A 26698-nucleotide genomic window follows, 5' to 3' on the forward strand; every position below is an offset into this window, starting at 1 on the left:
TATTGCAGAGCTGACTGAATGAGTTTGTCTGTGTCAGTTAGTGCATGCAGGCATTTTATATCTTTCTAAAAACTTGGAATATTATGCACACAGAAAAACTGGCCCTGCAGCTTGAACAAAAAGACTGCAACATTGTATACTACAAAGTACTGTATATGTCTTACTAATGATGTAGATTTCTTGTTACTACTATAAAAGGTAGATCGTATGTATAGCTTAGCTTAATTTTCAGCATTCACCTAACTGAAGTCTTGTCTAGATGATCCTGTAGTGCTTCTTTAACCAGTGCCTTCATTAATTTCCTGGAACAGAAGTTAAACTCAGAGGTCTATAATTACTTGTGTCAGCCTTTGATCATCCTTTGTGAATTAGGGTCACATTTGCCCATCTGCAGTCTATTGGTACCTCCCCTGAGGTGAGTGCTGAAAATTAAGCTAAGCTATACATACGATCTAGTTATTACATTACAGCACATAAGGACTCCTTAAAAAAATCAAGAGTACTATAAAAGGTTTAGTGATTAGTGAATTTTTGATTATTTGAAACAGTGGTTAGTGACACAGTAAGTTTTGACTAAATTCATTAAATAAAATGAAGTATGATTTTAATTTTTTTAAATTTACGCACCCTGTTCATATATTCTATGATATATGGTTATAAGTATTTTATTCTTATATCACTTAATGCAATGGGTGGCTTAATGTATAGTTTTCTTGTAGGAGGGAATGATTTATCAGCGTCAGTTTATAACAAGACTCATGCACAACTAGCAAAGGTAAGCAACATTTTGTTTGTAATGTATTATTAGATATTCCTATTATAGAGCTCTTAAATATTTCTACTGTGCTCTTTCAACTATCGTTACCACTCTTTAGAAATAGCTCTTCACTAATCTGATTTGTTGTTATTGGAGAAAATTACACATCTCTTAAGATGTATTAATAAACAAAGCTGTAAACTGAGAAGCATAAATTTTCATTATATAGTGGAATTTTTTGGATATTTCCTTAGCAATATGACGTGATTTTGAGGGTTAAACAAAAAAAGTACAAAGAACATTGAAATCAAAACTGCCAAATCAACTTGAAATGTATGTTGTGATAAAACCAGTGATGATCTTTTGTCAAATTATTGATCAAAGTGTGTTAGAAACACAGAGTGCCCAGTTGGCACTATCTGCTGGCATAATTTGGAAACAGTCAATTTTCAAGATGCTAATGTAATTCAATTTTTGATTGCAGAAGGAATAAAACCTGCTGAAATTTATTGCAGAATGTTGGCTAGTGAAGTGTGCATGAGTCAATGGTAAGTTCATGAATGGGTGAATAAGAACAGTATTGAGTGTTGATGCCTCTCCTTCACCAAGACAAGTACATTTTGTTATGATGCCAGATGTCATACCAACAATAGAGGAACTCATACAAGAAACTCTCGCATTACTATTGAAAAAAATTGCTGCAGCTGGCAAGATTAATGATGGTTCAGCACATAGTGACTGGAGATGAGTCCTGGCATCTTTCAGAGCAAATATGCTCTGAAAGATGAACTAAGAGGACATCACTTCCTTTCAGATGAAGATAGTGGTGCATGAATGACTTCAAGACCTAACACAAAACTTCTCTTGAGGAACCCAAGTGTTAATGCAGCAGTGGAGGAAGTTTATTGAACATAATGGGGACTACATAAGGTTAATGTGTATAGTGTCTTTGTTGATTATGAGATACAACTTTTATTTAACTTTTGCAGTTTAATGACCTTCGTAATCATATTTCCTTGATCAGTGTTCTAAGGTCCTTCCAACCCATACATTATTTCACACTTATATTTTGTTGTTGATTATTATTTAGAAATTGAATGTCTGATATCCATTACATTTGTTTTAGAATACCATTTTCAAGGGAAACAACATATGAAGCATGCTTCCACTCCTTTGTATATCAGAGAAAGAAGCAGTTTCTCTTTATTGCCAAATCATCTCTGATTCATTCTTTTCCAGAACATTCATATTTGAGACGTGTTTCACCATCTTATGTATAGTGTTTGTACCCACAGATTTACCATTTTCAAAATACGGTACAGCGTCGAAAAAACCGAATGTCAATAATCCGAACAAGCCAACATTAATTTTTTTATGCTGGTGCCATAAAATAATTACAGTAAGTGCCGGTTATGATCACATTGCAAATTGAATTTTGATTCTATTAAATGGCAATTCTAATAAGCGAAAATTGAAGAATATTATCTACAGGCTATAAAAATGAAGATGTATAGCACAAATTTGCACCTTTTTTTTTTTTCCCCTCTTACCAATTACAAAATTAAATTAATTGTGTAGCTTAAATTAATATACATACAGTACTAACTAAACATAACACTTTGTAATCTGTTATTCAATACACTTTGTAATCTGATATTTCTGTTCACTGACTGTTTTTGGAGGGGTTGTAAAATCTAAAACAGAAAAAAAGATAAGCATCAATCAATAATAAAACACGGCTCACAGAAATTGCAACTAACACAATACATGCCAGTGAGATATGTAGTAAAAAGATTCTGAACTGAGTTTTTACAGAATTTTTATTTTGCCGTACTGTAGTTTTCTTTGTCTTTTAAAAGGAAGCAGAAATTTTTACAATTGAATTGAAGATATTATATACCTTATATATATGTGTGTTTGCAGATGATGATGATGTCCTCTGGGCAAACAAGGAGGAAGAACTTCAAGAGAAACTAACACGTTGGGAAAGTGTAGTCAGTGAGTATGGTCCAAAGATAAGTAGCCAAACAGCAGAGAGATTGTGATAGACAAGGGGTAGAAGTGAGTGTAAAAGGGATAAAATTAGGGGATGAAATGTTGCAAGTGGTGGACAATTTTAAGTACTTAGGGAGTGTATTAATAAAGGATGGCAGCCTAGATATGGAAATAACAAGTAGAATAGCAGCTAGTCAGAGTTTCTTCTGTAATGTTAACAGCCTGTTGTGGGCTAGGGAAGTTCCAATGAAGTGTAAAAAGCTGACAAATAGGGTATATTTTGACCTATGCTGCTGAGATGTGGAGGATGAATAAAAAGGATACCAGCAGAATCCAAGCAATGGAAATGGTGTTAAGGATTATGCTGGCTAAAACTAGAAGAGACAAAATTAGAAATATTTAACATTAGGAACTTGAGAATAGAAAGTTTGTGGGAGAAGATGACTGCATCAAGTTTGCAATGGCTTGAACACATTAAGAGAATGAACTCGAACAGAATACCAATAAGAATTTTTGAGATGAAAATGGATTAGAAGAGGCCGAGAGGAAGACCCCCAGAAAAGATGGAGAGATCAGATTAGAGAAGATGTTGAAACGAAGGGAATTGAGCAGGTGAGAATGACAAAAGATGAGATTTGGGAAGGTAGAAAAAAATAGAAGGCTTTGATTTCACCTCATCCAACCCTAGGTTGGAACAGGGAGGAAGATACAGAGAGTGAAACAAAGTCTCATATCTGGAACTTTTTTGTGTGAAAGGTTACTGGATTTTAACAAAAAATTAGGTGGTCTATCAGATTTTAAAGCCAGTATTTTATTTCTAAACTTTTTTTTTTTTAGTCTCCAGAGTAGTATTTTTGATAAGTTCAAAAATCCAAACAAATTGGAAGTCCCAAATACCCCAGTCCCAATTAGTTCGGATTATCAATCTACTGTAATCTGGAACTTAAACAGTTTTGCCCAAGATTCCCCCCCCCATAATGAATCAGTCTTTTAAGAAACCCCTATAATTAATCCAAAGAATTGAAAAAAAAAAAAAAAAAAAAAAAATCAGCAAAATACGATGTCTTATATTCAAAAGCTAGTTGCCAAGAGTATTTTAAATATAAATTATACCTTTTGTAATATTATCAAATCTTTTGTGGAAGAATATTATGGCACTTAACTGAGTTCAAAAAGAAATGCATGCTGGGCTCCCTCCAGTTTTAGGTAGTTATAATCACATGGGGAGCCAGTGATAAGGCCTTGTAGATAAATATCACTCTTCTGGAAGAATATATCTTCACACATAGATGGTTGACATGCCTCCCTTGATCCTCTAATATTGGTGAACATAAATTCAACATCAAAGCATGCTGATATGTTCCCTCCTTGAGACCTCACAGATGTTTTGAGTTTTTATGAGAATACAGATGACGTGATTTTGAAGAAGGAAAAGAAGTCATTTGGATAGGGCCTGCCCGGTCCCATTTACCACCAGTATTGGAAAAAATTGATAGGAGAGGCTTGTAAGCTTTTACACTTTGAAAAAATAGAGGTTTGAAATTGTTATGATTAATATTTGTATGAAAAGGTGTCTTGTGTTTTTTTTTTTTTTTTTTTGTTAGTTGTTGGCACATCTGCTTCTATGGCCATAATGCACCTCCCAAAGTTTTTGCATTTACTCTGATCCAAGCCCGAAGCGGGATTCGAACCCGCAACCTTTGGGTTGCCAGGCAGGCACTTTACCCACCTGACTAGCCCAGTCGGTGTTCTGTCTTGTCTGTATTGAGAAGGGCCTTGATTGCCTTTTTAATTCTACGTTCCACTTAGTTGAATTTGTGATGAGTATTGCCATTTGGAGAAGGTTTTGCAATCTTTTGCAGTAATTCACTTTGTCTAGAGTAGCCATTCTCTGCTGATTGAGCAGTTACCCTTCAGATTGTTTGAGCTTCCCTTGTCCCATCTAGTTTTTTTATTTAATGAAAATCTTGACACACATTATTAGAACCTATAGTAGTTAGTAACACAGGTTTAAGACATATGGCATTTGTTGACATTACACATTAATTTCTCTGGATTGCAACTTTCAGGAAATAAATATGAAAAAAGGGTTGTTACAACAAACAGAAGTAACAGAGGTAGATGAGGAAGAGGAAAAGTTAATTCTGTAGGTTTGGAGTTGGACGGTGAATGGATGTTGGCTGGTTGAGGCACCACAGTTCAGACTGGTTTAGAAGAAAACAGTGAGATTACAAAGGCCATTTCAGAAGGACAGTACTCCTGAAAGTATCTGAAGGCTTGACTTGTCTCTCACAAACTCTCTCCACTCTGTTCCTATGAAACAGGGTGGTAAGAATTTGTAAGAGATGTCATTTATTAACCTGATGCTCTCTTTTGAGTAGAGTCTTAGAAGCTTCGGATTTCATGGACACCACCCAAGATGGGGGAACAACTTTCTGTGGTAAGGTGGATTTGAGATTTGTACAGAGAGAGAGAGAGAGAGAGAGAGAGAGAGAGAGAGAGAGAGAGAGAGAATGTGTAGTTTAGACGAAAAGTAATATTTAGAGCTAAAAGAATATTTTTTTTATGCACAGGAAATAATATTTCTGATGTGCTTATGCCATGAGAGAGATTAGAAATTGGGGTAATCTTTCCCCCCCCCTCAGAGATATGCACTCTTGTCCAGAAATCTGACTGTCATCAAAAATGAGCATAGGAGCTAGAACCTTATTTAGATGAGACACTAAGCCAAACCATGTGAAAAGAGCCCAAAATATGTATTTATACATTTTTGTCTTCACAAAAGGAAATAGGGGTGAGGTGTTCCCTCATATAGTGAATCTTCAAGCCATAGCTTATTCCAAAATGTAGTCTGATGAGAACAATGAACTATGTTTTGTGGGTAATAAGAGCTTGGTTTTAGAAGGATTGAAGTTAACCAGTTTTTTTCACCTCATTGTAGAATTACTTGAAAATCAGCATTTCAGAATTAGCGGTTGATGTTTGAGAAGATTGTGTTAGTGCCAGGTTTCTCAAACCAAGAGTTGGAATTCAATGTGCTGTCATTGTCAAAACTATAAAATGGATTTATAGTTAGAGAAAGAAGGTAATTAATATACAAGAGGAAAAGAGTGGTGGGTAGAACTGAATGGTTGGTGGGTACCAGCATTAGTTGTAAAGTTAAAGACAATCCACCATCACCCACACTGAGCAATCTGAGAAAAAAAAAACAGTTGCGAAAAATAGATGTTTATCCAATAATATTAGCCAGTATCTCAACACTAACAGAATCCATTTTGGTGATTATGGCTCAGATGGAAGTTTTTGAGATAGCGTAAGAGTTGGCGGTTAATGCATTTCTCCATTACTTTGGAAAGTTGCTGAATGTAAGCAAATTCACTTGTGGACTAAGAAAGTAAAAAAAAGTTAATACAAAACAGAAATAGAAACAAGCATAGGTTTTAAGAGCAGAGAAGTGCCATCAGGACCTGGGGTTTTCTTGGCATGAAGATTGTTAAGAATTCTTCTAACAATACGAAATTTTTAGAAATCTTCAAGTACCGTGTTAATAGACTAGAAAAGAATAGCGAAAGCTTAAAAAGCGGTACTCACCTTGAAATTAATCTGCGATGGTTTACTTAGGTAGCATGGTTAATGTTTAAGTTGAATTGTTAAATTGAAAAATTAAAAGGGAAGGAAGTAGGTAAAAGTTGACTGAGTTAAATAGGCGCAAGGAAATAGAAGTGTACACATCCAATCCTTGGTTGTCATCGAAATAAAAGAAAAGAAGAATAATTAAAAACCTATGTAAGTGAATCCGGTGAAGCCAATAGTCTTTACGAGGACTTTCGTTAGTTAAAGAACGTCTTCAGTTGGCAATGTGTGGGGAGAGAACGCGCATGGTATTTTAAGAATAAAAAATTATACTCTCGTGATGCCTTTTTTGACATGTGGGAACTTTAATCTCGAGAGGTTCCAAATTGGGGAAAGATTGAAGGGGAGCTTAGAATTTAGAATTTTGAGGTTAGAGTGGTGCTTATACCATTCAATAACTAGGGCTTCATATTGAAGTATTCTGTAGCTGGATTTTAGTTTAATGATGGAAATGGCAGAGTCGATGAGCGGGTTGTGGTTGTGAGTCTGGGCATGAGTTGTAAGTTCTGTGACAGATTGGTTAGACGTGAGACTATGGAAATGGTAGTATGCACGGGTGTTGGGTGTTTTTGATGAGCCAAATTTAGTAGTGGTACTTCCGATATAACATGTGTTGCAGTTTGGTTGACAATTAATGAGGTATATAATATTATTAAGGTCGTTTGTAGGATATTTGTATGTGTCTTTATAGGTGCTGAAGAAGGATCCTAATTTGTTGTAGGTGGAAAAAACAAGAGAGATATCAGTGTTGTTAAATAGGCGTCGGAACTTTCCTGCTAGTTCATTGTGGTAAGGGAGGACTATGCGGATGTTTGTTTTATTTTTGTCTTTGGTTGGGGTGTTAGATTTAATTTTATTTTTAGCATTAAGGATTGTATTTAAAATAAGTTGGTGGGGGTAACCTCTGGATATAAATTTGTCGGTGATATACTGTATTTCATTGTGAAGGTCAGTGGGTAAGGAACTGTACTTTAGTGCATTGTGAATTTGGTTATATAAAACTGCCTTTTTAGTGTTTAGAGGGTGATGAGAAACAAAATGTAAGTATTTACCGGTGTTTGTATTTTTCCTGAAAATTTTTGTATTTAATTTTGTGCCTGTTATATAGATAGTGAGATTAAGGAAATTTATCTGATTATTTTGTCCAATTTCAAGGGTGAATTTAAGTCTATTGTGTACAGAGTTAAGTTTTACGAAGAGGTTATCAATAACGGATCTGTTGCCTATTACAAGAATGTCGTCGGCATAGCGCATGTATAGTTTTAGTTCATGGGGAAAGGGGTGTAGAATTTGGCTTTCAATGGCGGCTAGGTAGATTTCGGATAATGGGGCCGAAATCCCTAGTCCCATTGGTAAGCCAAATATTTATTGGAAGATTTTTTCGTTGAATCTAAAAAATCTTGCTTCTAATAGAAGGGTGGTGAGTTCAAGGATATGGTCTATAGAAAGGGAGGTACGTTTTGTTAAGGTATTGTCTGTTTCTAAGAATTTGCGTAAGGCTTGTAAAATAAATGGATTATGGACATTTGTGTAAAGAGAAGTAACGTCATAGGAAGCTAGGATGTCTGTATCGGATATTGTGATATTAATTTTTTGAAAAGCTTGATTGGTGGATTTGAAAAGCTTGACACATACAAATATCCTACAAACGACCTTAATAATATTATATGCCTCATTAATTGTCAACCAAACTGCAACACATGTTATATCGGAAGTACCACTACTAAATTTGGCTCATCAAAAACATCCAACACCCGTGCATACTACCATTTCCATAGTCTCACGTCTAACCAATCTGTCACAGAACTTACAACTCATGCCCAGACTCACAACCACAACCCGCTCATCGACTCTGCCATTTCCATCATTAAACTAAAATCCAGCTACAGAATACTTCAATATGAAGCCCTAGTTATTGAATGGTACAAGCACCACTCTAACCTCAAAATTCTAAATTCTAAACTCCCCTTCAATCTTTCCCCAATTTGGAACCTCTAGAGATTAAAGTTCCCACATGTCAAAAAAGGCATCACGAGAGTATAATTTTTTATTCTTAAAATACCATGCGCGTTCTCTCCCCACACATTGCCAACTGAAGACGTTCTTTAACTAACGAAAGTCCTCGTAAAGACTATTGGCTTCACCGGATTCACTTACATAGGTTTTTAATTATTCTTCTTTTCTTTTATTTCGATGACAACCAAGGATTGGATGTGTACACTTCTATTTCCTTGCCCCTATTTAACTCAGTCAACTTTTACCTACTTCCCTCCCTTTTAATTTTTCAATTTAACAATTCAACTTAAACATTAACCACGCTACCTAAGTAAACCATCGCAGATTAATTTCAAGGTGAGTACCGCTTTTTAAGCTTTCGCTATTCTTTTCTAGAATTCTTCTAACATCCTTCTTGACAGAAGACATTGAGTGGAGTGTGTTTGATATGGTAGAAGGTGATTTGCTATCATCAATACGGGAGTTAGGAGAAAAGTAAGATGCTAATAAGTCAGCTTTATCTTTGCTGACTTATTAGCAGTAAAACCAGCAGGTTGTAAGAGAGGTTGCAATATAGATGGACAAAAATTGTAGCCAGTTTCTTTGACCAGGAGATTTGATTACTATTTAGACAAGAAGCAAATTTTCCTCTCCTGACCTGGTCAAAACCAAATTTGGATTGATTAAATAACTGTTTTACAAGCTTTAATTTTTAAAAACAGTTATGCAAATTTAGTTTTGTGAACTTTAGTGTAGGCAGAAATTGAATTTGAGATTTGGATACAAGCCAGTTGCAGTAGTATTCTGTAATATTTTTATCTTGAACAGCCTTAGCACTTATTGGAAACCAAGGTTTAGTTAAAGTAAGAGATATCAGGGTGGAATGAGAAATAATGGATTCATCACCACTAAAATAATTTCACTAACATGACATGATTTGATTTTAACATATTCACTGCACCCCCAATGTGTGGCTTCGGTATTTTAATTCACTTCACGAGAGAACCACTCTACTTTTAGAACTTTTTGTTTCAATTTGACAGAAGAAACACTGGATATTTTTTGCCACACAGCTTTCACCAGAGGCTGATTAATTCAGTCATAGTGAGAAGAGAGCCCAAAAATGTCTCTGCCCTCCACCAAACAAGATTGACTCAATCCCATAGTTTTCAATCCCGGATCAAAAAGGTCATCGGAAAAGTTGACAGCAAAAGTGTTAACCACTGTTTTGAAATAACCCTGCAATCCTATCATATTGAATTGTGTATAGCAAATATAGCTTGATTGTAGAAGTTAATGGCAAATATAACTTTTATGTTTCTAAATGCAAATTTTAATTCCATAAATGTATCAAATTGAAAATTTGATACATTTAAGCTTGCATATTTCTAGTACTGATTTACTGAAAGTTTTACATTAAGTAATTATAAATAAATATAAAACAGATTTCTTAACGCTGTATGGGTAACACAAGTAGAAGTAGATGAAATGTGTGTTAAGTGCCTTATGCAACTAAGCTATGAGGCTTCAGTAAATTGTCTATAAATTGCATGTATTTTCTGGTTAATTTTCCTGTTTGAAAAATCTGATTTTCCAGAAGGGTAAAAACCAGCTACCCTTGCTGAGACTGTCTAGCTCAGCAGCATTTGTGAAAAAAGCCCATAAAAATTCATTGTGTCAAGGTTTGAACTTGGGTTTTTTCCAACCAATTTGCTAATGACTGATTATATCAATTGTTGCTACTTGCATGGGTGCAAGAAGTGCAGAAACTTTCCTATATGAGTATTTCTTCTGTATATATCTGTTTTTAATTGGTTATTGTATTTAAGTTTAAAAAATTAAAATTGTCTTTTTCCAGTTCTAGAGTATATTAATCTACTATGAGCCAAGTTAAATAATAAATTCATATATAATATATATAAATATTTCTGCACATTTGCTCACATCATCCATATATTGTTAAGAAATCTTTTTTATATACACAGATTATGTTAGTGTCATGAAATATTGCTTTAAGTATGAACATCTTAAAATTGAATTACAATACTTAGTAAATGCCTTTCTTAAGAAAAAATATCTTCCTCAAAAATACATAATACTATATCAGAAGTAATAATTAAATTATTAATTCCTTTAACAATTAAGCAATCATTCACAAAAAACAATAACCAGACTCATCCTTCTGTACCATTTTCTTTTATGCATATAACAAAATTCAGAACATATTTCAACAGTATGCACAAACATTCAAATACAGTATTAAGGATATCTATAATATAGCATATCTTTTTCCATACTAGAAAAACTTCAATGCCTGCTATATAGGCACTAGTACTGTGAAATTTGGATCAACAGTGACAGCAAACCCTAATGTATTATTAGCAAGCACATTCAGTTATCTTCCCATGTTCCTTAAATCAATTTTACAGTTAATCCCCATTAAGTTGAATTCCACTTACAAATTATTCACACATGACGCCATAGCTATTGAGTGATTTTTAAATTCCAAGAATTAATCTACTTAATATAAAACTTCCTGCAAACCTATCACAAATAGGGTAGCTTAAACATATCCAATTCATACACTTAAGATAAAAAGTTATAAAAACTACAGTTCTTCTCCACTAGGATGACAGTGTGTCTGCTATTTTTAACTTTTTGAAAGCAATAAAGGTTTTTAATCATATTTAAAATTTATATGTTATTGTTATTTCTTTTATTGATTTATCTTTAGATGTGGACATGGTGGCCTAATTAATTAGGTTTTATATTTATATATTAATTTTTATATATACCTGGTCTTGGCGCATTATAGCCTTAGATGCTAATGCGCCAGTAAAACCCAAATCAACCAACCAACCAACCAACCAACCTTCTCCACTAGGTGTTGACAGGTTCATGAAAGTCTGTCTGGACTCTTGTTTCAACTGTATAAGTTCAAATATAGTTTTATTATTTATTCATGGCAAACCATCCATTCACTCTAAAATTAGGGTATTTATACAATTTAAAAAGATATTAGCAACTTAGAAAGAAAGAACTGCTATCCACAGTTCTGTCTAAGTTGCTAATAGCTTTTTGAATTGTATAGCATCACCAGAATAGGTGAATCTCTGTACATTTGAAAATCTATGACACTGCCAGGACAGCTCTTTTAAAGTCACTGACTTCTCATCAGTTGGTGGGTTGTCTCTATTAGCAAATGTATATTGGACTGTTAATAATGTATTTTGTCTAAGTGAACAGCCAAGTGGTGTGTAAAAGTAAAACTTACATTTAAAAATGTTAATGACTGTAATTTTAACCTTTAATGCCTGGAATTGGACTGTTTGTCCTATGCAGTATGGTACTGTAGAATTATAGAGGTATTTCTACTCTGCTTGGCTATTCACTTACACAAAATACATTGGTCACAGTTTAGCATGCATTTATTCTCTAAAAGAAGACCATCTGCAAGCTGACGAGAAGCCAGTGAGGTTCAAAACATCTGTCCTGGCAGTGTTGAATATTTTTAAATATATAGCAGAGCCTCTTCTTGTGACACTACAATTTAAAAAGATATTATAAACCTATTCAGAACCATGGATAATGATATTTATATTTGAGCTGAACATAAGCCCAAAAACACTTGGTGCTCAGTATTCAGGGAGAGCAGAAAATTCTCCATGATTGAAATCAAATGTGGGTAAAACATGTGAATTTTGATTTGACTCTAAATATTCCTTGTCTTTCCTGTCTTATGTAACTGTTGTTTTTTTATAACTAATTTTCATCACATTGTCTTCAACCTTTATCTAATTTATTGAGAGATTCTTGAAGGTCTTACAAGCATCTATTTAAGAGCACATCATATGTTAGTAAAAATAATCCAATTTTTAGATCACTCAGATTTAAATTTTGCCATTAACTTACCATTTTATTAAAAGATTCAAAAAAAATTTTTAGCCACTCTGTCATATTCATTTTCAAGATCAATAAATCCTAAATGAAGGTTATTAATATCTCATAGCTCTTCTATAATTTTTCTTTGTAGAAAAATTATACAGTGCAGTTGCTGATAATCTGAACTAATTAATGCAGGGAGACTGCTATGAATTACCAAAGTATTCAGATTAGCAAATTATTGCATAAACCATTATATACATAAATTGTCCTTTTACATGGTGGTGTTTTTTTTTTTTTTTTTTTTTATTATTATTCAGAATATACAGTGGATTCCGATTATTTGGGCCACCGGTTAATCGGGGCAGCCAATTTATTTGGGACAAATCTTAAAAAACAGAAACCAATTGAGAAAATAGCCAGGGTTTACTTTGCTTAATTGGGACAGCGTGCTGTTTAATCGTGGCAGGAGACCGCAGCACTGGAGATTACCTTACGATTGTCTCCAACGGTACCACGTGGTTCGGTCGAAATTCTGCAGGTCACAACCATAAAACAATAAAAACAATTAGCAGTCATCTGTTTATTGGGCTTTTCTGTTAGTGAAATCTATCACAAACGGACAGTAAACTCGATCTTACTGAATTTGTGATAATACCGACAGCTGGAATTCTGTGGGTTATTATGATGAAATGTGTTTACACTTCCACGAAATCTTCAATCATATAAAAAAATTTATTTTCAGATCTTCTCTTCATTCCTATTTTTTAAAGCTTTGTAACTCGTTACTCCGTTCTCACTTGTGCGTATCGTGTTTCTTGCAATTTGTGTGTGCCGTGTTCTTTGTTATTGATTGCTTATGTTTTTACTGTTTTAAATTTTAACCCCCACCCACAAATGTCAGTGAACAGAAATGTCAACTAGTTCGTATGTACATATTACAGTACGTATTAATTATTCCGATTATTGCGTATATTCTTCCGATTTTCACGTATCATTTAATTTTTAATTGGTAAGGTAATAAAGGGTAAATTTGTGCTTAATATATCTCTGCTTTTATAGCCTGTGGATAATATTCCTCCTATTTTCGCTAATTAGAATCGGTGTTTAATAGAATTAAAATTCAGTTCACAAACGTGATCGCAATGACCGGCGCTTACTACACATCGTATAGTGAACAGTACTTTACTGTGGTGAGTTCGTCGTAACGTGATTTGATTGTACAGTGAACCAATTGTAAAGAGGGGAGTACATTGTATTTTTAACTATTTACGTGAAACTTCAGATAATCGGGGCAGCCGCTTAATCGGGCCAAAATGCACTAGTCCCGATGTGTCCCAAATAACCGGAATGGACTGTATTACACAATATAGTGCTGTATTCACTTAAAAAAAATCACAGATTTCCTGTTTTACTTTGCTTAGTCTCTTTTCTAAAGCATGTTTGAGGAGTTGACACAACAGCAAAATTTGGGGATGTTATATCCTATAGCCCATTCATTACATGTGTTAAAACCTAAACCAGCATCTTTGTTTCAGCAAATTCATTTAATGGCTCCTTGGTCCTCTTCATCTTGTAAGAGGCTATTTATAATTTTCTGTTTTGGTTTTAATCAATCTGTATCAACTTCCCACCTTTCACTTTCTTAGCTGATTTGGTTTATCAAGTTAACAACAGTTTCAGTTATTCTCTGTGTTCCTTGTCCCCATTTTTCAATTCTTTTAGAAAATCATACAGTTTCAGCCGTAGTTCTTTTATTATTATTTACCCGAGGCCTTAATAAGCTTCATCAAGGGATACTGTTGATAAGTTCATCAAGCAGTCACAACAGATAATGTTATCTTTTCTTAATGTAGCCGCGGTATCTGTACTGTATGAACAAGAAATTTTTATGGTACCATAATTTAATTGCCTAAATAACATTTTAGCCTGTTGGCTGAATTAGTATTTAGTAGAGGCAAATGATGCAAGAAAGCAAGCTTATACAGCATCAGCTAAAAAAAACCCTCCATTTCATCCATCCATTCACTCTAAAAGTTTGTCCAGTCTGAAGGCAAATTTCTGTACATCTATTCTACAACTGTCTTTCCCCAGTTTGAATTTATGCCCCTCAAGTGCATACCCTGGCAAAGAGGAAGCATCCCTTCAAGATTGAACTTACTCAGACCATACAAGGCCTTATGCACCTCAATCAGATTACCTTGCAGGTGCCCAGTCTCCAGACACTGCAAGCAGAACTTAATTGTTTCTTGGTAAGAGCAACTCTTTGTTCCTCCCCACCAATCTCATTGCCCTTCTCTGTACTGATTCCAGCAGTACTCAAGGTGTGGCATGACCATTGCCTTATGTGAAGGGATAATCACCTCCCTATCCCTGCTAGCAAAATTCCTGTATATCATTGACAAGACTCCATGAGTTGCTCTGACTGCACAATTACCTCCAGGTCTTTTTCATTCTTCACTACCCTGAGTGTAGTACTGCACAGTTGGTACATTACTCTAGGGTTACTTTGCATTTGTCAATGTTAAAATTCAACTGCAATTTCTCAGCTCATCTGCCTAACTTTTCTAGATCCTATTGTAATAGCATACTGTCATTAACCACCCTATCAACCTTTGTATTATCTGCAAACTTGGACATTAAGCCTGATATGCCTCCATGAATAGCTTTAATAAATATAGAAAACAACAATGGGCTCAACACCAAGCCACGGGGGAACTCCACTAATAACATTAAACCATGACAAACAATGTCCATTAATTATCACTCTCTGTCTTCTCCCACTCAGTCATCCCTTTACCCATAGCAGCAACTTGCCCTTAATGCCATACTGCTCCAATTTGTATAGCAGTCTTCCATGTTCAACGGTATCAAAGGCTTTCCTGAAATCCAAGTATATGATATCAAAATTATTTTTTGCATCCAGTTCCTTTGTGACCACATCGTAGTATCCAATCAAATTGGTCAGTCGACTGTTCGAATTGGCCAGTTCAGACATAGCATGGACTTGACAAATCCATGCTATGTCTGAACTATAACTGCAGTACTTGTCTAGATGATCCTGCAATGCTTCTTTAGCACATTGATTGCCTTTGCTAGTTTAAGAAAAAAATTTCCCTCGGGGCCAAAAAATATTTAGTAAATGATTTGATCAGTAATTCTAAAATAAATATTGTAATGTTAGTGTTGTCATATTTTTGCTTAAAATATCAAAAAAGTTTTTTTTTTTTTTTTTTTGTGTCGTATTGTGGCCCTGTAGGTTACTTTATTTCTTGAGAAGCCATGTCAGGCATGCATATGACGCTATTACGGCACACATATGAAGGTTATTTGTGATTAGTTTATCGCATGGGCTCGTGCCGTAATAAACTAAGGGCAATAAAATAAACTCCCCAACGTGCCGCAATAAGTTTTGTTAAAGATTTTGTCAAAACAAGTTTGTTAGCACACTGTGTTACCCACTATATTGTGTTGTGTGTTCCTCCACAAATTTGTACAAGTGTGTTGTATAAAAAAAAATAAAATCTAAAAAGCAATGGCTAAAAGAAGAGGAACTGAGATAAATTGCTGAAAATCTTAGTAGTTCTGAAGATGAAAAAGAAGATTTCGACTCTGATTTGGTAAAAGATCCTGACTGGGATATTTCAACAAATGAAGAAGTTGCTGAAAAACCAGAAAATTTTGTAGAAGTGTTTCGAGACTGGATGGCAGAAGAAAACATTCATGAGCAAATTGAAAAGATTGAAAAACCTGAGATTGAAGCAAAATGAATATGAAGGATGCCAAAATAGATTTGATTTCACAGGCAAATCAGGGCATATCAAGGGATATTACTCGTCTTGAGGTGTTTTCATTATTTTTTGATGAAGTCATAAATCTTATTGTAACAGAAACAAACATGCCGAACAGAAAATTCAAATGACTCAGTTATGAGCTTCATAACTGAGGCATAAAAAAGTGGGTTCCAACAACTGCTGATGAGATAAGAAAATTTTTCAGGCTTCTCATGTGGATGGGACTAATAAGTAAGATTGGGCAGTATTGCATCTTAATGGTCAACGAAACCTATCTATAAAAATCACTTAACAAAAATTGTCTCGTGACAGATTTGAATTGTTACGCCTCATTCACTTTTCAGACAATGAAACCGCCATTCCAGGGGACAGGCTCAGTAAGATACAACACACAGATGTTTTGCAGCTGAAATTTCAGAAAATATTTTTCCTCAGCCAAGATTACGTCCTTGGAGGAGCACCCTGATATTCTGACAATATACACCAAATAGAGCTCACAGATATGGAATCAAGCTGTTCAAGTTATGTTCCACTGAAGGATATACCTGGTCGAGAAAAATTTATTTAGGTAAATCTTAAAATTATAGAAAATCTGTAAGTTTATCTGCGAAGAATTATCTGAAGGACTTCTAAATAAAGGTTGCACCTTGTACGTGGACAATTTTTAAACGAGCTATAATCTGGCGTTATCTTTCTTCATCAAAAAACTCACATTGTTGGTACATTACAAGCCTGTAAAAAATTTATACCTAAAGGAGCCGTACTCAAAGCTAGATAAAGGGGAGATGATCTCGAAGGAAGAAAAAAATGGAATTATTGTTCTAAAGTGGCAGGATACTCGAGAGATGTGAGACTACTGACAACGAAGCATGCCTCCGAAATGGTTGATGGACCCTCCAACAGTAATGGAAGACAAAAAGAAACCAAACAAAAACTACTTGCAGGCATTGATCTGTCGGACGACACGGGTTCACATGACACAATGCTAAGAAAGGGGATAAAGTGGTACTGTAAATTAGCAATAAAGTATATACTTGGTATATTGCTTGTCAATGCCTACGTGGAGTGCCATGTGAAAAAATATGAAGATGAGAAGCTTTCGGGAAGAGTTAGTTACTGATTAACTAGATATAGAACGGAAAGAGAAATGTGAATAGCCAGAATGTAGTAATCATCATCATCGCCCATTTTCAGTCCACTGCAGGATGAAGGCCTCTCAAGCAACTTTCCAGTTCCTTCTGTTTTGTGCAATGGCTATCCATTTACTACCCACAAATTCATGAATTTTATCTGTCCATCTCCGTTGTTGTCTTCCAGGGTTTCTTCTAGCTCCTCTTGGGTAACATTCTGTATTTTCTTAGTCCATCTGTCATCATGTCTTCAAGCTGTGTCCTGCCCAAGACCATTTTATTCTTTAGTTTTGATAAGAATGTCCTTTACTTGAGTTTGCTGCCTAATCCATGTGTTTCTCTTCTTATCTAACAGTCTGATTCCGAATATAATTCATTCTATTCTTTGCTGTGTTGTTCTCAGCTTCTCTTCCATTCTTTTGGTGAGTGCCCAAGTTTCGCTTCCATAAGTCATGGAGGGGAGTATACATTGGTTCATTATTTTACGTTTCAGACAAATTGGGATATTGCTCCTCAGTATGCGACTATATTTCCTGAATGCTATTCATCCAAAATTTATTCTTCTCTTGACTTCTAGCCACTTATCATTATTACAGCTAATGATTTGTCTCAGATAAGTGTATGACTCCACCTTTTCAATTAATATTAGTAATGGCCGCATGGTGCAAGAAAGCCTATAGCTTATGCTGCACCAGCCAAAAAAAAACACAATGATAAAAAAAAATACCTATTATCCTATGCACTTCCCTCACGCGAAGGTACTATCCAGATGATCTTTGAATTTCCCCAAACTGTCAGCCTCTACCACCCACGTAAGAAACTTATTCCAGTAATTTATAACTCGCTGGCTAAAAAACTTCCTACAGTCTAATTTAAACATTTCCCCCGTAACTTGAATTTACGTCCCCTAGTTCTAGCATCATTTATAATCTTGAAGATTTCGTCCTCATTCATCTTATTGACGGCACCTCCATAGCCAGGTGGGAAGGAGCAACAGTGCGTAGCACACGCTTCTTGATTAGACCAGGGTTCGAGCCCGTCACCACCAAATACGGAAAGGTCAGGGAATGACCACCGCATATCCCAGAGCAATATGGCCTTAGTTGCTAATGCTCCTAAAAACCAAATAAATAATTTTATTGATGCCTCTCAGAGCCTTAAACACCTCATTCAAATCTCCTCTAAGGTGTCTAGTTTCCAAACTTTGCAACCCACATATTCGAAGTCATTCTTCATAAGGACGCCCTTTTAGCGATCTTACCAGGCGAGTTACCCGTCTTTGCACCCTTTCAAGAAGCTCGATGTCTTTCTTTAGGTGCAGTCTCCATACTTGAACACCGTATTCCAAGTGTGGTCTAACAAAAGCCTTATATAATGGGATTATCACGTCCCTATCTCTACTTGCAAAAGTTCGATAGATCATCGACAGGACACCATGGGCCTTCCTTGCAACCTGTTTATCGTAACGCCCAAGTCCCTTTCCTCCAGTACTGGGTTTAGTTGAACTCGACCAAGTGAATAAGTTATTTTGGGATTACTGTTTCCCAGGTGTAATACCTTACACTTTGTTGGATTAAAGCATAGCTGCCATTTCTCTGACCATTCCTGAAGTCTATCTAGGTCTCTCTGAAGAAGCTTAGCTTTGACAGTGATCATTAACTACTCTACCAATGTTAACATCATCTGAAAATTTAGACATCATACTCTCTATCCCCTCGTCAATGTCATTTATGAAAATTAAAAACAACAGTGGTCCTAATACTGATCCTTGGGGAACCCCACTTCTTACATCAACCCAATCTGAGGAATAGCCATTTATCACAACCCTTTTCCTCATGCCCTGAAGCCATCCTACTGTCCATCTAAGGATTTTCCCAGTGATTCCAAGCTGTTCCAGCTTATAAAGCAACCACTCATGTGGGACTGAGTCAAAAGCTTTGCTGAAATCTAAATAAACAATGTCGAAATTATTCCCTAAATCCAGCTCAAGAGTGACCCTTTCAAAATAGTGAACCAGATTTGTTAAACATGATTTTCCCTTTACAAAACCATGCTGAGTATCCTTGAGAATTTTAATTCTATCCAAATGATCCTGCATTCCACCCTTGGTCATTGCCTCCATGATTTTCCCTACCACTGAAGTCAGACTGTCAGGTCAATAATTTCCCACTTCACTTAGAGACACCCTTATGTATAGGAGATACATTGGCACTTTTCCAATCCAACGAAATCTCCCCAGAGTCTAGTTGTGTTCGCATAATTAGCCTCAATGGTTCAATGCACTCACTTGCTGCCTCCCTTAAGATTATAGGGTATATTCCATCAACTCCAGGAGCCTTACTGGCCTGTAGGCTCGAACGTTTTTTCATTAAATAAACTTATGAAATTTTAGTATCATTAATTACATATTTTTCAACTTTGCTCCCACAATTTCCCATTGCCACAAAAGGTTTTTCATTTGTAAATATCGATGCAAAATAACTGTTGAGTTCATCTGCAACGGCAGCTGGTGTATTTAATGCTATCCCCTTTCCCTTACGTAAAGGTCCGATCTGGTTTGTCCTGCTCTTCTTGGCATTTATATATGTGAAGAATTCCTTAACCCCCTCTTTGCTCTGTTTGCTAGTGATTTCTCATAAACTGCCTTTTCCTGTCGAACTTTTTCTGTGGTCTATTACAGATCATCTTGTAGCTGTTATAGGCTTCAGTACTTTTTATTGCTCTGTAACCTTACCATGCCACCTCTTTCTGCTCAAGTAATATGGCAACTTCACTATTCATACAACTTGGAACCCTCCTCGTGGAGTATATTTTTTTAATGGTAAATACGCATTCAAGGCATCTGTGATTAATGTTTTAATAGCATACCACAGTTTAATTGTATTCATTCTCTGTGTAATATGTACCCAGTTAATAGAGGCCATGTAGTACCTTAAGGCATCATAATTTCCTTTTCTGAAATTAAAACCCATTCCTTTGCCTTTTACTACTGCTATCTCTCTCATCATAATCCACCGTAGAACTCCGTGATCACTTCCTGCTACTGGTTCCTCTACTGTCAGCCCTGTTATGTCATGTGATTCATGGGTGATGATGATGTCTAGGATATTCTTTTCTCTAGTACTTTCCCTGACATATGTATACAAATAACAGTCATCTAGTTGATTTAAAAATTTTGTTCCCCATTTCGAGTTTCCTTCCCATTTACTCCAATTAATTAGAGGCAGATTGAAATCACCCATAATTGACGCTTACTTGCCCATTCCATTTGCATGTAGAGGCTTTCGTCATAATCTTCACAATCACCTGGTCTGTAGATTACTCCTACTAGCATTATACTTTTGTTTCAAACTATCTCCCACCATACAGATTCTATACTAGCATGTGAAACGTCTGAATTGGGGAAAGCTATCGTCGCACTCAGGCTGCTTCTGATAAGAAGCATTACCCCACCACCCGTTCTATCTACCCTATCCTTCCTAAATACATTATACAAGCCGTACTGAAACTCATCATCCCCAATTTCCTGGTGGCACCGCGTCTCCGTAAGCCCTATTATGTCCGCGTTACTTGTTTTAACCAGCAGTTCGAATTTGCTCATTTTATTGACGACACTTCTAACATTACTATATAAACAATTAAGACTTACTGTTCTTGTATATTTAACAACCCTTGAAGTTTTTAAGGCTCGCTTCCCTGGCATTAGCTACCCGCTCACTTGAAACGTTTCTGCCCCAGAACATCTAGATAATGTCCAGTTGGGGTAACTGATAAGAACTCTTGAAGTATGTGCAAGAATTACTTTGACCATTGGATCCTTTGTAGCCAGGTGGGAAGGAGAACCAGCAGTGCGTAGCACACACTTCTTAATTAGACCGGGGTTCAAGCCCGTCACCACCGGATGCGGAAAGGTCAGGGAATGCCCACCGCATATCCCGGAGCAATATGGCCTTAGTTGCTAATGCTCCTAAAAAAAAAAAAAAACCAAAAAACCAAATACTTTGACCAATATTATCAGATAAACGCATTATCTCAGATATTATCAGAATTACTGCTCCTTCAATCATTATATCCCTTTCTGTGGCATACTTGTTCATCATTACTTTTGTTTTAGCCATATTCATCTTTAGTCCAAAATCCTTACTAACTTTACATAACAATTAAGATTTTCCTCTAATTCTTTGGGATCATTGCTTATGACCACAATCTCATATGCAAATTGTAAATGGTTTAGGTACTCTGCATTCACAGTGACTCCTTTCTGCAACTAGTCTAATCTTCTGAAAACTTCCTTGAGGGCAGCAGTAAACAACTTTGAAGATATTGTGTCTCCTTGTTGAACTCCTTTCTCAATTTTAAATTTGCTACTGTCTTTGTCTAGTCTAATAAAGGAGGTAGCATTCTCGTATATTTTCTTCAAAATCATAATATATGGGGTGCCCGAAACATTGCCTTGTGCTGTATGGAGTCAAATGCCTTTCATAATCCACAAATGCCAGCCATAACGGTGTTTTATATTCATTTCATTTCCTTTCTCCATTATCTCTGATATTACATGAAGGTGTCCATAGTTGAGAATCCTGTCCTAAATCCAGCTTGCTCTTTCAGTTGATTCTCATCGAGTATTCTTTCTAATGACCCTTGTGAACAACTTGTAGATTTGGGAAAACAAGCTAATTGATCTATAATTTCTGATTTATATCCTTTCTTATGCAGCAAAACTATGATTGCATTATTCCATTCCTTAGGCATCACACCTTTTCTAATGCATTATGTGAAGAGTCTTGCCAGTTTTTATGTCGTGTCTCTTCCTCCCAATTTTAACAACTCTACAGTAACTTGATCTTCCTCTGGAGCTTTCTGATTCTTCATTTTCTTCAATGCATGTTCTACCTCATCAGGAAGGATATCAGGTATGTCATATGTGTTACTAGTTTTCGATCCATCTTCCCCACTGCTGGTATCATTCCCTCACTCCTTGTATAATTCTCTATAGTAGTCTTCTGCTATTTGAATTATGCCTTCTCTGCTATTTATAAGTACACCATTGCTGATCTTCAGTTTCAGTATCATTTGTCTTTCTATATTACAACTCATGGCTGCTGATTTTAGTTCTTTTTTTCCCTTAATGCTTGTTCTACTTTTCTTGTGTTAAATCCTCAATTTTGTCCTTGTCAGTGTTTATCTTGCTCTTAGTTTTTTGTATTTGGTTCATCATGATAAGTGTTTCTTGACTAATTTTTTCTTATTTGGATTTCTTTTTACCTATAGGTTTCTTGGGCTTTATCACTTTCAGAAAGTTGTAATATTCCTCGTCGATATCTTGCTCTTGAGCAGTCAGCAGACGCTTAAACTTGTTCTTAAGTTCCAGTACATACTGCTTCTTCTCCTCTTCTGTTATCTCAAAGACCTTCGTATTATTTACGCTTGCACGAGTTGATGTATGTCATGTCCGTTTATGCTCTTTATAGATAGCAAGTTTCAGTTAATTCTCCTTGACCGTACAGATGGTTCAAGTACCAGTGGATTCCTCTTGTTCCGCCCAACACAGATGAGCCATCATCAAACAAACAGGTGTTTCATGTTCTATTCTTCTGCTAATGCTTCCATTATACTAGCTCTAACCCGTATAGAGCTAGCAAACACTAGTGCCCTAAAGGCATATGGTGACATTGTGGTCAACCTGGAGAAGGCACAAGGCCCTGCTCTGCTGAACCCCCCAGGGTACGTTAAACGCTCCTATCCTTTCAGCTTTAAAAACTGCCCTCTCAGCAGAACATACAGCGGTTGTATCAATACTAATCCTCAGAAGTGCACATAAAGGTACTGTATAACCCGTCTGATTATGACTCCCACGGGCAAACCATCGTCAAAAGAATACCTAAAATACAAGCGGGTTTAATGATTTGCATAAAAATTAGTCAGACAAATTTCAACCTAAAGGCAATGTATGGTAGAATCAGAAATTTCGACAAGATCTCCCACGTGCTTCCATTGTAAAGTATATCAGGAAGCAGTAATCCAATGTACGTCATGTCAGCAATTTTACTGTGCGGCCTGTACCAAATGTGATATAAAGCGGTTCAACAAGCAGCAATGTCAAAAGTACATTTGCCCATTCTGCAGTGAAAGTAAAGAACAAATGACAAATGCAATGGAATGTGTGGATATCCAGGATGACTTGGACGTTGAAAATAAACAAACAAATGTCCAAACATCAAACTTTAGTCAGACTCATGCTGCAAGTCAAACTGACTCAGTAGCAGATAACCCGGAGTGTTAAATGGATCCAGAGGTATGCCATCAACAACCAATCATCACGACACATGAAAACCCTGTGGACCTTATTTAATGCCCAATGAAAACAGTGTACCCAACAACGCTGCACTCAATGTGGCTCAGGGAACCTCGGAAAACAAGCCACAAGAAGTAGAATTGATACATGTTTCCAAAGTTCAAAGGAATCATATTCCCCAATTTATGCATAATGCAATCCCTCGTATGCCTGTCACCCTTAGCCCAATGACACCCATAATACAACGAGATAAGGATCAGCTCAATAGCAGAGATGCAGGGCTCAATGACGGTTACTCTCCCGAACCTGCATCTAACAACCGGGGGTAGCCGCTCAAAGACCTCTCAGGTGGCCCTCTCCATAATATCGACCCAAAATAATACCAAACCTAAAAGGTTAAAGGAGACAATCCATACTGGAAAGGGTGCATCAAGACCCACATTTGCAGAAGTAGTCACCGGCCAAAAAGATGCTGCCAATAGCCAAAATATCCCACCACTACGGCTTATAGACAGCCTCTACTCCCTGCCACCTCTCACCAATCAACAGGTTCACTCAAAAGAAACCCGGATGAGATATTCAACATATCATAAAATGGAACATGGAACAACAGGGCGATAGAGATGCCACAGAACTTTCCTCGAAGGGGACTCGTTCTAATTCGTACAACATCACAGCAGTTGACTCGTAGACAAATCTTTATATCTCAGTTGGAACTGACTACTAAACCAGACAGCATTAAGACCATGTTTGCAGAAGTACATGGGATGAATATTGATGCGAGACAGAGAAGAACCAGTTATCCAACCTACGCCTCTTTCATTCTTACCTACCACCCAGAGAAGATGAGCTTTGTGCTGGATCCAAAGCTATGGCCCTCTGGAACCCTCATCAAACCCTTCCTAGATCAGAAGCCACGAACTGTAATAAACCACCGACATCAACATCAAACGCAATAGCAATTAAAGCTACCAAGCTAACAAAACGCGTGAGAAATCAGATAACTTCACTGAGAACAAACTGCCCACATATCATTCAATCCAACTCTCAGATTAAAATGACAATCCCCAGAACTCCAGACCTGTGAAGGATATCCTGGTACACAGTAGACCAGTGCGAACCTTAAAAAGAGACTTTCCACCTGTACGAACTTCAGTTACTATGGTTACCACCATTGAATTATCTATCAAAGTGCAAGGAGTATTTGTAACAAGCTAGACACTGTCGAACAGCTTTTCCTCTCTAAAACCTTTGCTATTCTCTGCATTGCTGAAACGTGGCTTGGGAATTGGCAGGACTCCCTTGCCTGTGCACCTCAGGCTGGGTACTAGATGCTCTGTTCCTCTAGAGAGGATCATAGATGGGGGGTCACAATATTCTATAATACCACAGAATGTGCCAATCCCTTGCATTTGAAGCTGCTATGGTATCCCTCAAGTTCAATGCCATCCTGATAGACATAGCAACGGTATACATTCCACCAGGCCCAAACAGTGACATAATTGAAGATGTGATCCACTGGCTAGTAAATCACCTCCACGCCTCTGCTAAGCACATTATTTGTGGAGATTTCAATCTTCCACCTACTCTCACACATCTTAGTAGGAAACTCATTAGCAGTATGAATTCATTGGGTATCAGCCTACTTAACTGCCACCCCATGAGAGGATCTAATCTCTTGGATCTGATATTCTCTTCAGCACCATGCGACCTCAAAGACAGTCCTCACAATCTATTTCAATCCGATCACGAACCCATTGTCATACTCCTGCACTTAGCTGCACCTAACTTCGATATCCAAGACCCAAAGAAGAAAAAAGACATCACAGCACCCAAATTCATTGATCCACCGTGATGTCTCAAAGCTGCATCCTCGATACCTTGGGAGGCTCTCAATAATTGTGATCTTGGGCTAGCTGTGGACCTCATGACCAGATGAATTCGAACCATTGCAAGTTATGGTGCTACAAAGACTGTCTGCATCACTCCCCATTCGAGAGCTTGGTGGACATCAGCATTGAACAACAACTTTCAAGAAAAACAAAATCTGCATAAGAGATGGAAAGAATCAGGCGCTATACAAGATCGTATTGCCTTCTCCAAAGCCTGGGCAATTTTCGACCACCAGAAATCATTTGCAATTAAAAAGCATTTAAATGCAACCCTACGAAAAGGCAAATCGTTTTATGACTCTCAGCACACAGAATTCCTAAAACACTGGACCTTGAACTGTGGATGGACCACATTGCACAGTTCTCAGACACTGCAGCCCCAATGTACCCAAGCAACTTACCCATCAACAACGTTCCTACTGATATGCTTGCCACCAGGAAGCAGCTTATAACTGCTATAAATGGATTGCCACCCACTGCAACTACAGGCCCCGATCTTGTGCCACAATTCATGATTAAATGTCTTAGCTTGTTTATCATCGATCCTCTACTATCAATTTTTAACTGGAGTCTTAATGCAGTACTATTTTCCCCCTCTCTAGAACAGATATGCCGGGAGGCCACACCCTAAATGCCAATCTTCAACCCTCATTAAACAGTTCAGACCAATCTCTCATTCTTCGAGCCTCTTGAAGCTCATGGAGAAGACATTACTTTCAACTATTACCAATCAAATCATGCCTCACAAACCCCCACAGATTCACTATGCCATTCCAGGAAGATCTACGGTCACCAATTTAACATCCATAACCAACACCATTCTCAGTGCACTAGAAACTAAAGCAGAGCTTGCCGTCACATATGTCAACCTGGAAGCTGCCTTCAACTCCATCAGTATCCCCCTCGCTTGTTCACCTCCTAGAAAACTACTTCTACATAAAAGGTGACAAGTTGTGGTTTATCACAACCCTGCTCTCTGACAGAACCATTATTCTTAAATCGGACCAACACACAATCTGGAGAAAGATCACTGCGTGAGTTCCCCAAAGCGGAGTCCTCTCCGGAGCATTATTCGCTGCAGTTATTATTCCGTTTGTGCAACAGAGAGAAGACATACTCTGCTATGCCAATGATATTAAGATATATACACAGATTCACCCTGGCGAACATCTGTCAAACATCAGTAAAAGGATCAGTGAAAAGTTACACGATTTAGGATCCTATCTCTATTAATTTGGCCTCCGGATTAACCCTGCCCAAATTGTCTTTTCTCTGAACGCCAACCCACTGAAATCCAAGCTTTTCTAGACAGTATTCCCTTCCCA

At 36.8% G+C, this 26698-nt stretch overlaps 1 protein-coding gene across 6 annotated transcripts in view; it reads left to right on the forward strand.

The window, feature by feature from the left end:
* Positions 1-26698, forward strand: part of lig (ubiquitin-associated protein-like lingerer) — a 574370-nt gene that overhangs the window by 531014 nt on the left and 16658 nt on the right. For all 6 annotated transcript variants that reach the window (XM_090377982.1, XM_090377983.1, XM_090377981.1 and 3 more), the window contains one exon: positions 720-775. In XM_090377982.1, the coding sequence (XP_090234108.1) occupies positions 720-775 (56 nt within the window). The remainder of the gene's footprint in view (positions 1-719; positions 776-26698) is intronic.

Source organism: Mastigoproctus giganteus, chromosome 7, assembly GCF_048544385.1.
Source record: "Mastigoproctus giganteus isolate SK-2022 chromosome 7, ASM4854438v1, whole genome shotgun sequence".
NCBI lineage: Eukaryota > Metazoa > Arthropoda > Arachnida > Uropygi > Thelyphonidae > Mastigoproctus > Mastigoproctus giganteus.